The sequence below is a fragment of the Solanum verrucosum genome, unplaced genomic scaffold, assembly GCF_900185275.1.
Source record: "Solanum verrucosum unplaced genomic scaffold, falcon-dt-bn FXZP01000278.1, whole genome shotgun sequence".
Taxonomy (NCBI): Eukaryota; Viridiplantae; Streptophyta; class Magnoliopsida; order Solanales; family Solanaceae; genus Solanum; species Solanum verrucosum.
Window position 1 is genome coordinate 5386071 of NW_026020332.1, and position 16083 is coordinate 5402153.

General features: G+C 35.4%; 1 protein-coding gene and 1 pseudogene across 1 annotated transcript; one reads left to right on the plus strand and one right to left on the minus strand.

Annotated features, from left to right (window-relative positions):
- Positions 1-3476: 3476 nt before the first annotated feature.
- LOC125836496 (serine/threonine-protein phosphatase 7 long form homolog) lies at positions 3477-4025 on the minus strand. The gene has a single exon (XM_049515669.1). It carries the CDS (start codon positions 4023-4025, stop codon positions 3477-3479), a length of 549 nt encoding a protein of 182 aa, XP_049371626.1.
- A 3295-nt stretch (positions 4026-7320) lies between these two features.
- LOC125836497 (uncharacterized) lies at positions 7321-12935 on the plus strand (annotated as a pseudogene).
- The last annotated feature ends 3148 nt before the right edge of the window (positions 12936-16083 follow it).

Consider the following 16083-nt stretch of genomic DNA (forward strand, 5'->3'; position numbering starts at 1 on the left):
TAAAGTGGAAGAAAAATTTTTGTTTTACAAAGAGGAATATTTTTCACATTTTTATCTCTTTATGAAACTTTTGCAGTGTTTGTCATACAATTATATTGATTTGACATATCATAAAAATGGAAGAAATTATTACATTATGTATTTTTATTTTTTTATTCTGAAAAATCCTCTAATCTCTATTTAAGGACGTTCAAACATAGTTGATAGCACCTACAACATAAAGTCTTCTATATTTGTTCATTTTAATCTCAAAAAAAAAATGTCTTCTAAACCAAAAGTTAGAGTTTCGATTTATTGGGATGGAGAAATTATACATGACGAAAATACCGTTTATTATAATTGTCCTCCCAAACACAATGCTAAATATTCAATTAATGTCCGATATCATAAATTTCTTTCATCAATTTATAAAAGAGTGAGTATAAACAGTATTGATTATAATTTGATTATAGTCGGAAAATACCCTACTTTATTTTTATCACAAGGACAAGTAAATTTTGGAGAGTGGATTATCTATAATGAAGAATCGCTGACCGACTTTTTGAGGGTTCCAAATGGCTACATAGATCAAATCAAGTTAACAATACTTGAAATCTATGTTAGGAAGGAGCCTAAGACTAGTCAACAACGTTCTCTTTTATCGGTCAATGTCCATCCCCGATTAGAAAATCATAATAGCGTTGATGGATTTTCGATAACTCAATCTACTGATTTTCCTAACATGACTCATTATCAAAATATTCTTACCGGTCGATATGATTTTGATTTGAGCGAAACTATCAATGAAAGTGACTGGTAATGCTCAATAATTATATTTCGATTATTATTTGTTGATTTTGTCAATTATTTATTAATTTATATGATTTATTATTATTATTATTATTATTATTATTATTATTATTATATATTTTGTAGCGGTTTACTTCATCAAGATAGGAATATTGCTCCAAGTTATGGACTAGATAATTATTTTGGTTAGTTCTCACACTTTGAAATAACGGAAAATGTTGGGACATCCTCAAATTTTCATGTCTCGCCTACTTTTGATGCAGATGATTATTGGTATGTCCAACACTTGATTTTTTATTTAAGTAAGTTAATTGCATGAGACAAATATTTATACTTTTTTACATATATAGGAAAAATATCACACAAGATGAGCCCATTGATCCTGTGAATATCAATGATCGCAACCTTCCAAATTACGGCTCACCTTCAGCTAGTAATAGTGATGATTTGCCTAATGTCGAGGAATCGGGAGATAATGTTCCATTAATTGAGGCATCATCTAGTGATAATGATTTTTTAATGTCCAATCGATCGCCAAGACCAATGTCCATGAGTTCATTTCGTAATCATGAAATTCCTTATCTTGATCATCTCCCAGATGGTCCAGATATCTTTGGCGATACACATGATGAATATACATCACAATGTACGTGGCGTGAACCGGAAAATTTCATGAATGGTGTTATTTCTATTGAAAAGGGCATGTTATTCAATTCAAATAAGCAGTTGCAAAGAGCAGTTAAGCTTCTACATTTAAAAATAGCGAGGGAGTACTTTGTTATTAAATCGACAAAGAAATCATGGTGACTTGTTTGCAGGCGTGTAGAACAAGGATGTCGATTTAGGCTAACTTCTTTTAATGATAAACATACTAACATGTGAAAAGTTGGAAGATACATTAAAGACCATACATGTGATATGGGTGCGTGCCGCGATGGACATTTCAACTTGGATGTTGAGATGATTGCTGACGTCCTCCGTGTTGATATAGAAAAAACGCCAAGGAACTATTTTATCCTTAGATGATTTTTCTTTAACAAGAAAATATTCATTTTTTATTTGATAATTAATATTATTTTTACTTTTCAAGTTTTTCATCAAAGACTGTCAAAGAGCAGTTCTTAAAGCATATGACATTTCAATAAGTAGAAGAAAAGCCTATATTGGTCGCAAGCGTGCTTTTGAAAAAGTCTATGGTACTTGGGAGGGTTATTTTGCCAAGTTGCCGAGGTTCATGGAAGCTTTGAAACACTTCAATCCCGGAACAATAGTTGAATGGAAAACAGAGCGGCGTGCCGATGTCATTAAAGATGTATTCAACTATGTGTTCTGGACTTTTAAACCATACATTGATGGGTTTGTGTTTTGTCGTCCTGTTATATCGATCGACGAAACACGTGTCTATGGAAAATATGATATCAAGTTGTTGATTGCGATTGCAACGGATGGTAATGACTCAATATTACATTTGGCATTTGCAATAGTTGCGAATGAGAGCATGGAGACATGAAGTTTATTTTTAGATCAATTGTACTTGCACGTTGTCAAAGGTCGTAGAAGTGTGACATTGATTTCAGATAGGCATCATGGAATACTCTCATCCGTGTATAATTCTCTCAATTGGCAGGCCCCATTTGGGTTCTATCATTTTTATTTAAGATACCTCTTCACCATGTGAAGCTGAGGCTGTGTCTCTCTGCCATTGTAATGCAAGACTGTGCAACTTAAATAGTCCTCTAGACATCGCAATGCTAGTACCAGCGGAATGAACAAAGCATAACGGTACATCAACCTCTAATGTAGGCTTACCTATAAGCAACCTTCCATACCGCATGTACCACAATTTATACCCTTCCCCGCTAGTACCATCATCTACCTTAACTACTAAACTCTGATGTTGATTACCCTAATCACGAAAATATTTATCCAATATTTCAAGAACCTCCGGTCCAAGCCTCCCACGCTGATCATACACGTGGTGGTTGGTTCCCCAACTAGGAATCGCAGTTACATGTTGGGGACGACCAAACTGACGCATCACTCTATCAGGTGCGTGCACCTCAACAATCTCTAGGCAAAGCATAGGCACACATGCCATCCATAAAGGCTTATCGACCGTACAACAACAAGGAAGTGTATGTAAAATCTCATTATACGGTGTCCATCGAAACTATTTTTAAAATATAACAATTACATAAAAATCAACATTAACCGCTTAGTTTATAAATAAAATTATTATTGATTACTTTTATATAATTTACTTTATATGTAATTTATATTTATTTTTTAAAAAAACTAGTAAAAAGTTGCAAAAATTATTTGATGTACCTGATCCTTCGTCATGCGGTCTAGCTGTCTCTAATCGGGATAAGAACATGATGTGACTCAGTATCCCTATCAATTCCACTCGTCCATCACCTAGCATATGGAAGCAATACGTCACCATCATGCAGCGGAAGAGTTGATGGTTGTACGACAAGATCCTTTCCCAACACCAAACCTTAATGTGACAAATAAAATAATTAAACTATCATCATTAACAAAAAAAAATTAACAATATTACATATATCTATTTTTAATAATTTTTAAATTATTTGTATGTAATTTAAATATTTTTAAAAATTGAATATAGAAAAAATATTCTTGTACAGTGTAATGTTAAAAGATTCTTTGTATTTGAATGTATTTTAAAACTTTAGTAAAGTTAACTTAAGGAGAGGAATAAATCCACAAATGTCAACCACATTATCGATAGATGCCCGACAAAGTGCACGGTACAAGTAGGACAACACTGCACTGCCCCAACTGTACTTATCTACGTTGTGGATGGGATCTAGGAACGCCAGGTATTGTAAACTAATAAGGTTCCTCGACGTGTTCGGAAATAAGATGCCTCCCAATATAACAAACATGTAAAGTCTAGAAATTTTCTCAACCCGCTCCACTGGAGTACCATCTCTTATCAGATCTACTTGTAATTGATCTCGCAAGTAGCGGGTAATGTTATGTATCCTCACCTGGCTCGCACCATCCATATTAGCAGGTGCTATGGCACATTCTATGAGTGTCTCTAATAAAGTACGCCATGAACGAATCCTCCGTGCAACATCCTGCATGTACACAACATCACCATCGATGTGCAAACCAAACAAGACCTGCACACCCTGTAATGTAATCGTGACCTTACCAAAAGGTAAGTTGAAGCAATGAGTCTCTGGCCTCCAACGCTCAACCATAGTTGTAACAAGGACATGGTCATATTGCATCCTTCCTACACAAACTACATCATACAATCTTGACCTACGTAAGATCTCCTTAACACGTCTATGAGGTCGATGCAAACGAAATAAATTTCAGGCATCATTCATGCGCACCGTCCTCATAAGGCTACTAAATGATATCTCACCTTTCCATAACAATTGTGATTTATGCTCATGCTGAGAGAGAAGAAGTGTACGATTAATCGGTCCAGGATTCACAACACGCTTCATTATATTCTGTAAGAAAAATTCTATTAATTCGTTTAATATAATTATATCTTGACAAATTATACCGTGAACTATCTTCAAACGAATAATTGTACGAAAACTAAAGAATCTCTAACTTCAGCAAGTCAATTAAATGTGTTATTTGTCGAGTCAACCACAAGAAAATAAAATAGGAAAAAAACCCAAAAGGAACATATACCTAAAGAGAAACAGATGGAACCATCTATTGGAACAATTGAGGGATGACTATATGTTTGATGAATTTTGTGTTCAGTTTTGCAGACAAATTTAACCAACTGAATTAACAAGAATATAACCATTTGTGCAATCTCAATTTATTGTCAATTTTTACAAGGATCTCGACACAATTTATGTGCATAAAAATAATACTCTACTATTATTTATTTTTTGTACTTTGATGGGATCTAAATGATAGTTTGGGTACATTGCACATCGTAAAGTTAATACAACCAGCAAGAACAAATGAAAATGAGTGTCCGTCTAGAATAAAAAAAACATGAGACGAAAAGGTGTAATTCAGCAGTAGTCAAATACTATTTGGCAATACCAATCCAACAGTGTAATTCTTTTTGTTTATTTCAAATTAAAGACTTTTTTTCTAACTCAATATTTTGTAATTGAATGCACTGTATAAGACTTGCTGAAATTTTGAACAAATTACAACATAATTTTAAAGTAACGAAAATATGAGATAGAAAAAAATGCCTAATTTATATAATTTGTAGGATCGCATTGTTATGTTGTCGGGTTGTGCTACTCCAATCTTTCAAGATTTTTATTTTTTAGTGTAGGGCCGCTTCAGTTGTCGGATTGGGACCATCAACTGTTAATCTTCAAAGTGAAAAAAGTTTGGAAGCCATGAAAGTGAAAGGAGAGAAGAAGAAAATGAAAAGGTAAAGTAATTTTTTATAAAGTGTAAGAAAAAGTTCCACTTTATAAAGTGTAAGAAAAAGTTCCACTTTATAAAGTGTAAGAAAAATTTACACTTCATAAAGTGTAAGAAATAGTTTCATTTTATAAAGTGTAGGAAATAGTTCCGTTATATATTAAAATATACACGTTCTGCGACTAACGGAAAACGTTTAGAATATTAGATAGAGTGGAATTTTTTCTTCCACTAAGCCAATTTTAGTTACTTACTAAAGTAGTGGCTTATTTTGGTCGTTTTTATGTTTTTGTGGCTTATTTAGGTTCCGAACTCGTAAAAGCACACACGATTATTTCCGAAAAGTAAAATCCATTAATTGTCTTTTTTTTTTTTTTTGGGTACTAAAGATTAAACTTCATTAACTAAACAGGAATGCTACAAGGAATGTTCACAGACCTATTTGGTGATACAATACATTTTCACATGCCAATCTTTTGAAGTTATGCAACTGGAGTAGTTCTAAGCATAACTTTGATATTCTTCATTTTCCATGTAATAGGCCAAAGGCAAATTACTCAAACAGCTTAGAATATCTTGCCTATAATCTTTCCACCACTTCATGAAGCTACTATGAGGATGGAAAATCTCAGAGGATACTGAATAGCTCCATATCATTTTCATTACATTTTCCCCAAAATTAACCAAATGCTCCGTTGCATTTTCCTTCTCTTCTAGAATGCCTTCTCTCAGTCTTTTGGAATTTATAATAGCTTCCTCCACATATGCCCAAAAGCAAGAATCTTCGGTGAGGCTAACGGCCTTCCTTCTATCGTTACCACTTCCAGACGGGTTGTCTTCTTTCCTCCATTCCTCCAACTTTTTATAGTGCTCGGATCTACCAAGATTTACATAGTCTGTGTTCCCTGATTTCATATAGTATTCAGCTATGTCGAGTGGCTCAACCATCCTTCTATAGTTTGTCCCTGAATACAGCCAACGAGTACAAAAAGTTGCCTTCTCGCTTTGTGGCATTTCTCTTTTTTATTTCCCGTTCACACCTTGCTAAACTCAACATGAATTCCATGATGGACATTCTGATATGGCTTGTTGCAGTTCACTATCACCAAGAAGGGGTGAACCAAAAGTGAAGCAAGTGGGACGCTTATTATTGTCCTTAAGTAGCCAGAGAGTGAATAGAGATGCCACAGATCCTCCCAAAGAAACTCCAGTGATTATTAGAGGACTGATATTGCCCAACTGCAGTCAATCAGAATGAACAAAATATCAACATGAATATATGAACAACAAGGTTCCTGCAGCCAAAAGTATGTAACACCTTAAAATCAATGCTTCTGAACTCTCTAAAGGAAGAAAGTTTTGGTCTCGTAACAGAGTTTCAAGTCTTCTGTCATGTCAAATTTCCAGCATTACCATGCTAACATCAGTCAAGGTATTCGAGATTTTTTTTGCAGATAAATAAAAGAATATTATAGTACCTTTTCTTTGAGAGTAGAGAGCTCATTCAGTAGTGAGGCAAAAAGGGTTATTGCTGCTTTGTTAACTGAGAAATGAGGGTTGAGTTTGGTAGAAATGAACTCAAAAGGAGAACCTTTAAGATAGTAGGGTTTGAACTTTGAACCCACAACTCTAGCATGGAGAGTATTTCCATGGTGATCCCTTACTTAGGCTTGAGTCCTCAATCAATTTTGTTAGTGAGTTCACAAGTTAATATAAGTATATATTTATTTAATTTTCTAATACAAATACAATTTTTTTTAAAAAAAACTACTAGTTCGTTCCAACACATGAATCCCAACTTAGCTCCACCTTGGAAGTTATTAAGAAGTACAAATTAGTAGTTATAAATTGAGGATATGAAAATAAGAGAGTATCTTAATAATTTCCCTTTTTGAGTTCAAGTGATCTTTTCCCGCCAAGAAGGCCCAAGGGAACAGCTCCGGTATTTCAACAAGTGATGTAAGAGGAGACCCAAAAGCACAACACACAATTACGATCCTCCATTACCACTTAGCACGGAGTTCTCATATCATTCTCCGCTCCTTATTCTGTAATAATTCACATTTTTCTTACTATGCTTTCACTCCCTTTCTCCATTCTCTAGGGTTTCTTCTATTTGTTCTGCAGGCAAGTACAATGACAAGTAATGTACAAGAGAAAGGGGAAGGGGATGGTGAGCCTTTGATTGTGAACCATATCTATGACAGTGCAATAGTTCCCCCACCAATTTTAGCAGCTGATTTCAATTTCTTGTACCTGTACGAATTCTTGGTAAACAGGGGTTTTTTTGGGGGACTACCTCATGAAGACCCCAATCTCCATATCAAGAATTTCTTGCTTGTTTGTGCCTTGCACAGACAGAAAAACGTTTCTGATGATGCATTCAGGTTGAGGCTCTTCCCCTTCTCCTTAAAAGGGAAAGCTAGATCTTGGTTGGATGATCTTCCAGCACGATCAATCCACAATTGGGATGAGCTTTTGGAGGCCTTTTTGGATGAATTCTTTCCCCGGGGAGTGATTGTGGAGTTGAGGTGTCGTGTTTCGACATTCAAACAGTAGCCACATGAGAGACTACATGAAACATGAGTGCGGTATAGAAAGTGTATTAGAATGTGTCCTCAACATCGTTGCACAGATGAGTCGCTTCTGCAGAGATTCTACTATACTTTGAACCTAGAGAATCAATTTTTTGCGGATAATATGGCCAAATGAGCAATCCTAAACTTGACTTTTCCCGAGGCGAGTAAAATATTGGACCAAGTGGCTAAGCAAGCACATGCATGGGACAATAAATGGAGAGATGTGTCCTATGAGTCCTCAAATTCCACAATCTCCCAAGACAGAGATGAGACCATAGCCCAACTTTCCACCCAAATGACACTTTTGACTAAACTAATAGCGGAGATGATGGCACACAAGGTCCACGTGGTTAAAAGCTAAAGTGGGCAATTACAGGAGCAATATATCATGTCCAAGACCAAGAGGAGGATGCAAATTACGTGAGCAGCTATCAAGGAGGGCCAAAAGAACAAAGAACCAACTACCAAGGAGGTCAGGATCATGATCTATGGAGACCACTCCAACAGTGGAACTCAAATCATGGGTGGAACAACCAACAAAACAAACAAGGATGGAGTGCTAACAACCAAGGGAATAGGGGAGCCGGTTCTTCACAAGCATATAATGCATCAAGAGCCCCTATGTACCAGCAAGGCAACCAATCTCCACCCTATCACAATCAAGGTCAATAAGTCAGTTTATCCGAGGATAATTATGAACAAGCGAAGGAGGCTACAGATTTCTCGGTAAATAATAATCGCAATGTCTTTGCTCTCATGTTTGTCTGTTTTTAGCAATCTTAGTGCAATGTGGATCTTGTATTTGAAGAAACATCTGCATGTCCTGCTAGTATTCCAATCAAATATCATGTCATGAAACTGAGATTATTAATTTTCTTATCTTGTAGCAATCAGGTTCTTCCAAAGATGAACCTATTGGGAAGATTTTTCAGGGAAAAAAGGATGCAAGTAAATCTTGAATGGTCTGCCAAGTTGCTCTTTCATTTCTTAAATGGAAAATACTTCATTGAACGATCTTCTCACAATCACTTCCTCTTTTTTAGAATCTGTCACCCTGCTTCTGTCATCAAAAAATACTATTTCATGCTGGTCATTTTAAAATATTTGTGGTAGAGTAGTTTCACGATAAATAGATTCACTTGTGTGTTTTCGAGCTGTTGAGCTTTAGTGGAATATATTTGTGATGCTGATGATAATTCTAGAATGATGTATATACCCAGCACAAGTGCAAGTGCTCAGCTTAGATTTGTTTGCAGCCTGTAGAGCATCTTGTAACAACGTTATACATATAGTTAGCATTAGTTGCTTTTAGTCTGATAGTAAGTTTAGAAGTATCATCAAAACTCAACTTTCATACATGTGATTTAGTTAATCAGGCCTTGAGTTGAGCTTATGAAGATTTGTGATTCCTCCAATTGGTGGTACTATAAGACAAAAGACATAGCTGTTGGCGAGTTCAAGTCAGATGAGTGTAGTTATGCTCGCTAATGTCTCTGAATACCTTATGGGATGGAAATAAAATTGTTTTGTAAGTAGAGTGAATTCACTGGAAAATGTCTTTGTTACTGTTCTATAACATGAAGAATCCATGTGTGTCCTGTGTATATTGGAAATGCTTTTTAAAAGGGAAGGTCTGTTTACACTTGAAATTTACTTGATGTTTGTTTAAAACTAGTTAACCATGTATGCTGTCTGCCCTCCAGTTAGATATGGTTGTATCAGCTTCTTTTTCAGCAGTTGCTCAGCAAAAACATGTCAAATTAGACAATTTCCTTGTAGACCCCCCAATATCTACTTATTGCGTAATTTCTTTTTGTAGCCAATTATTTCTGTAGCAAAATCTTATCCGGTTTAAATGTACAATTTCTTCTTGATGTACATTAACTTTTTTAGTTTTTTTCCAATATGTTAAGTGATTGCATGAAAGTTTGGCTTTGAGATTGCTTGGTTACTTGTGACACGTTCTATTTATCCACAGTATGCTCTCTGCCATGTGTTCCTTATATTCTTGTAAAATGCTGGTGTTGCTTCAAATAGAGCAACCTTTTATTTGCCGCTAACAATGAAATCACATATCGTCCAGTTACTAATTCCTGCTGGCTTATTCTATGAGAATCGTTACATAGTTATTGATTACGGCATTGCCTCAATTGCTAGTACTAAAATATCTAGTTTTTCTTGGATGGTCAAACTTCTATCTGTCTTTGAATTTTGATATCATGTTCTGATGGAGTAGTCGAGGTGCGCACAAGCTTGCTCGGACACCAGGGTTATAGAAAGAAAAAGAGTACCGGGGGTTGGAGAGAATGATTTTGCATTGGGGAGGGAATTTCAGCACCGCCCTTTAGAAATGAGGATTATGAAACTGTGTCTGGGTTTGGGAAGTTAATAGAGGTTGGTCAGGATGCAGGGAGAAATGGAGAAGAAAAAAAAGAAAAAGAACATGCAAAAGAAGAAGCTCAATTGGTCAGTTTTGGCTATTATCCAAATGAATTGTTAGTCTTGAATAATAATCCTACCCCCGCAGTCCCCATACTCAACATAATGTTCTCCTGAATTATGGGAGACAAAGTTATCTATCCCTACTTCTCATGAATGCTCTCAAATGTGGAATATACAAGGTAGACTTTTTCCAGGGCATATATCACTGACAAAATAGCCCATGTCATTATTCAATAAAAATAGGTAAGACTTTTGTGAAAATTGAGTGCAGCTCCAAATGTTGAAGATTGTTTCCAGGCTTCACTGTACTAGTAATAACTTTAAGTAAAATATATTTTTCATTGAAGCACATTCATATGATTCACGTGTAGAACTCCATTCTAAGGAACTCTCTGATCTTAGAACACATTGTATTTTCTTTGGACTTTAGTACGTGTGCTATACTGGTTTTCCTTGTTGCTGCCAGAAAAGGAGTTGCGCAAAACGTCTTACTCTGATCATATGAACATTCTTTTACGTATTAATAATATCTTTTTGTTATTTGATAAAGCTTCTTGGAATACCTTTTTAACTGCTCAGTTCCCCCACATGCAGTTTCATGCATTCTTGAATTTTGATGGTGCTTCAAAGGGAAACCCTGGACTAGCTGGTGCAGGTGTTGTTCTGCGAGCTGTAGATGGAAGTGTGGTATGCTCCCTTTTCAGTTTGAAGACAGTTTTTTACCCCAATTTTACAGTTTTTCGACTTCTAATTCTCTTTTTCTAGGTTTATCGGCTGCGTGAAGGTTTGGGCTTTGCAACTAATAATGTTGTTGAATACAGAGGTGTAATCTTAGGGCTGAAATATGCGCTTGAGAAAGGTTTTAAACACATACAAGTTCAAGGGGACTCAAAACTTGTCTGCATGCAGGTCATGTATTCTCTTTCTTTTATATCCATCTCTAAGGAACACTATTTTTTATTTTATTCCTTCAATTAGAACATGGCCATAGGGGGATACCCTAATTATCTGTAGAAAGATCATAGGTGTAAATTCACTGTCAATCAATCTATCTAGCAAGCCCATTTGTGATGAGCTTTCTCTAAAAATGTAACTTAAAAGTGGCCTGAGAATTGTTTATACAATGTCATTCTTTCTTAAAAAGTGAATACAATTAACTCTTTTAAGGCTAAAAGGTTTCTGGTTTTAGAATTATGTGGGAAGTATTATAACTTGCCAAGTGCAATGGGAGAGCTCATCCTTGAACAGCTTTGCTGGAGCACTGTGGGTCAGATGGTTTTGGGAGGATCCCTAATGTTGAAGGGGATAACAGAATGTAGATTTACAGTTAGTTAAAGAAGCTTACTTTTCTGCAACACTGTTATTTTAGTCTGCATTACTAGGTCACGGGTTTGAGCCGTGAAATTAGTCACCGGTGCTTGCATCAGGTAAACTGCCTACTTTTCACCCCCCAGGGTATGGCCGTTTCCCATATCCTGCTTGAACATAGGATGCTTTGTGCATCAAGATGCCCTTTATATTTTATTATATTGCAACATAAGAGATCAACTGCAACAGGTTAGGGAGTGAGTGTAAAATCCTATATAGGATTTGAGAAGTGTTGCGGCATAAGGAGTTAATCGAAATTATGGGTTAGGATCTTGGACTGTTAACTGAACCATCAGGCATACAAATTTTAATTTAATGTCCAGGGCCTCGTTTAAGTGAATAATGGGTTATGTCGAGCCTTGTTTCTTTGGAATGTTATCCTCCCATTTGCGTTCTAACTTACACTGAGATCAAGGTTGAAAAACTGAAGCTAGACTTCACCATGCCTGTCTGATCATTTTACTGGGATTGTATTTATTTACCAACTTAAGTTTATTTTTCATTACTGTTTATTTATTTACTAGATCTACAATCTACTTGTTGGTGGTCTACAGTCACCCATTACTTTATTTTCTATTTTTTTTCATGGAACAGATTCAGGGAATCTGGAAAACTACAAACCAAAACATGGTGGAATTGTCCAAGACTGTCGAAGAGCTTAAAGATCAGTTTATGTCTTTCCATATTAGCCATGTAGAAAGAGTATGGACAACTCTTGCAACATTTTTATAATTATGATCTTCTTGCTTGAAAAGAGTTTGTTTAGTGAAAATATGATGTGCTAAGTACCCGGGAATATATGTTGTATGATGCCTCTGCATAAATGAGTGTGGTATAATCTGTTGAAAAGAACTCCTGAAACAAAAGATGGACAAGCAGTGGGTACTCGGAGGTTGGGTTCAATTTATGCAATATTTTTGGTGTTGCACCATCTGAAAATGGTTCTTCTATCGATCTGTTTCTGGATGCGAGTGCATGCTTCCCAAGCATGTCATTTGACTTTTTCTTTTTGCATTGCTCAATATGAGAGTCTACGGTGTTGTTTATATATTCACCTTACCCAATTCTTCAAGTTACCTTTCTGCATATGTTACATTCATAGTTACCTTTCTGCATATGTTACATTCATTTCTGAGGTGTTACTTATTTAACATGTCAGGAACTCAACACGGAAGCTGATACGCGGGCAAATCTAGCGATGTATCTTGAGAGTAAGGGATTTTTTTGTTAGTCCCCTGCCCTGAGATTCAAATCATCACTTTTTTTTCTTGTGAGAAATTGTGTTAAACAGGATGCTTGCTTTTGCAGATGGTGAAACTCAAGTGGAATCGACATGAAGTAGCTTATACTGTGCAGTCTTGAACCCACTTGATGTTTTTGGGATTTTGGAGGGCCAATGCTACCAAGGAAAGCGATACGTGTTCTTATGGTCTGAACAATTTATTTCTCCTTACAGATATATGATCTGGATTATATGCATGTATTAACCTAGTTATAACTCTGGATAGCCCAACTTAGATTTGGCTTTACAGTTACATAAGCCAACTACTTTTTGTAGCTTTAAATTGTGCAGACTGAAGTAATGAGTCAATAGGTTCAATTAATTAGGTACTGACTGGTTTAATTGTTCAGTTGAGATAGTTATCCTTCAAGTCTGATCAACTTCATTTGGGGTAGTGGAAGGGGAAATCCGGGAGAGGATTATAACGTGGGGAATCAAATTCCATCAATAAGGTGAAAGCTTAGGTAACGAACCAACTAAGCTACTAAGATTCCTCAAGTTGGATTAACTTAGGTACAAAGTGCATAAAAAAAGCTTGTGATTGGAACACAATTGACCCAATCGTTTATTTTTCTGCAAGTTTTTTACTCAAGTGGCTTTCAGCTCCCCTTTTTTTAATTTATAGGCACAAGAGGTCAAATGTTGATTGTTTGTGAAAATTACTGAATGAATCTATTTTACACTACGGGTGTGTTTGGTATGAAGGAAAACATTTTCCGGAAAATGTTTTTCAATTTTCTCATGTTTGGTTGGGTTATATGTTTTGGAAAATATTTTTTCAAATCAACTCATTTTCCTCAAATTTAAGGAAAATGACTTTCCTTCAAAACTTAAGGAAAACATTTTCCAAAACTCTCTTCCAACCCACCCTACCAGCCCCCAACCCACCCCCCTACCAGCCCCTCCACCCCCAAAGAAAAATTTAAGTTTATTTTTAAAAAATATTTTCAATTTCAAAATTTCTTTTTTTTCACCCTTACCTCAACCCCCCCCCCCCCAACCCACCCACTCCCTCAAAGAAAAATTTAAGTTTATTTTTAAAAAATATTTTAAACTTTAAAATTTCATTTTTTTCATCCCTACCTTCGACCGCCCCCCAACCACCCACTCTCTACTAGCCCCCCCCCCCCCCCCCCCCCCCCGCTCCCAAAAAAAAAAATTAAGTTTATTTTAATAAAATATTTTCAACTTCAAAATTTCATTTTTTCACCCCTACCCTCAACTCCCCCCCCCACCTACCCCCTACCCCCTACCAGCCCTCCACCCCCAAATTTTTTTTAAAGTTTACTTTTAAAAAAAAAAATTCAACTTTAAAATTTCATTTTTTCACCTCTATCCTCGACCCCCCCCCCTCCCCACCCCAAAAAAAAAAATTAAGTTTGTTGTTAAAAAATATTTTCAACTTCAAAATTTCATTTTTTCACCTTACCCTCGACCCCCCGCCCACCCCCTCCCCTCTACCGGCCCCCCCATCCACCCTCTATCAGCCCCCCACCCCCAAAAAAAATTTAAGTTTGTTTTTAAAAATATTTTCAACTTCAAATTTTTATTTTTTCATCCCTACCCTCGATTCCCCCCCCCCCCTCACCCCAAAAAAAAATTAAAGTTTGTTTTCAAAAATTATTTTTAATTTCAAAAATTATTTTCAACTCTAGTAAAAATAAAGATATTTCTCAAAAATATTTTTCATTCAAAAATCAAACACTAAATTTTTTTTTCGGAAAATATTTTCTCCTCACCAACCAAACATGAGAAAATAAGTCAAAAATCTACTTGTTTTCCAGAAAAACATTTTCTAGAAAAACATTTACCTTCATACCAAACACACCCTACATCGATCTCATAAAAATACAACAACCATCAAAATAGGCAAGAAACTTTTTCTAGGAATTGCTACATTTGCTAATCCTCGTTATGTGTAATTGAATATACTCTACACACTAGTAATTAAAGGACTAATTAGTTTTCATGTGTTCCTAGCTTTAAGAAACTTTGATGTTGAACAGTACCATCCTTAAATTACATCAAACATTTTGATAGGCTAAAGATGGTTCTCATGCATCACCAAATTGGCTTAATGTTTTTTTTTTCAAACATATTTTGCGTGTTTAATGAGCATGCCAGCTTCTTGTTTCTCTAATTTGTATTTTAGATCAAGTTTGAATCTATTCTTTTGAATCGTTTTAGAATTTCACATTTTATATTGTCTATCATGTTTTTACCAGTTACATAATGTGTTTTGACACTCCATGAGTACTCTTTAGACCTCATTTAGGGACCACTCAACAATGAGATGGAATGTAAAATATTATTTTTTGACCTTTTTTTCTCATGTATTTCTCAATAAAAACAATAGTTATAGGCTTATAGCGATGATAGTTTGATATACCACACTAAGTTTGAGGATTTCAATGAAAAAACAAACACACTCACCATCAATGAATACATGACATTTGTCGTTCACATACAACTCTATTACTAACCATGATCAATAATATATATATGATTACCTTTATGTATTAATACTAATTTGGCTTGGTGTAAATATCAGAGCCACTCATTAACCATAATAGAATCATGCACAAAGTTTTCTTCCATGATATGAGTTAAGACTATTCATGTTATAATGTAAGATACAGAGGAAGTTGGGATGCAACTTCTTCAAACTAATTAGTTGGTTTATGTCCTTTGGAAAATTGTCGTGACGTGTAGAATTTTCCGCTTCTGCTTTATGTTACAATCATTGTAGTTGTAATAGTACTACATTTTATAATTAAAATAAACTACCACTAGTTTACTCCTTTCTCCTTTCAAAAATTGAATATTTCAATTGATTCTACCTTATAGTCAAGAAACACCATAAGTGTGTTTTAATATTAGGATATCAAGAAGTATAATAAGTATATAAAGAAATATTACTCTTCACTATATCTTCTTAAAATAAAGCTAGTGCGTGCATATTTAAAATTAAATATCATGGAATCATCCTCTTACTCCCACCAACCCCTCCCCAAGTTTTCAAATTCATGTCTATATAGTACACTAGGCATTAATTTAATAGTGTAGGACTTGTTCAACTTGCAGAAGAAAAAAAGTCTTCAAGAATGGAAGATGATTAAACTAAAGCTGAGAAACCTCTCAGAAGTTTAACTGATTACGACTACTCTCTCTTTTCTTTTTCTTTTTTATTGGGAGGGAGGAGGAAACAGGGGGTGTGGGGGCAAGAGA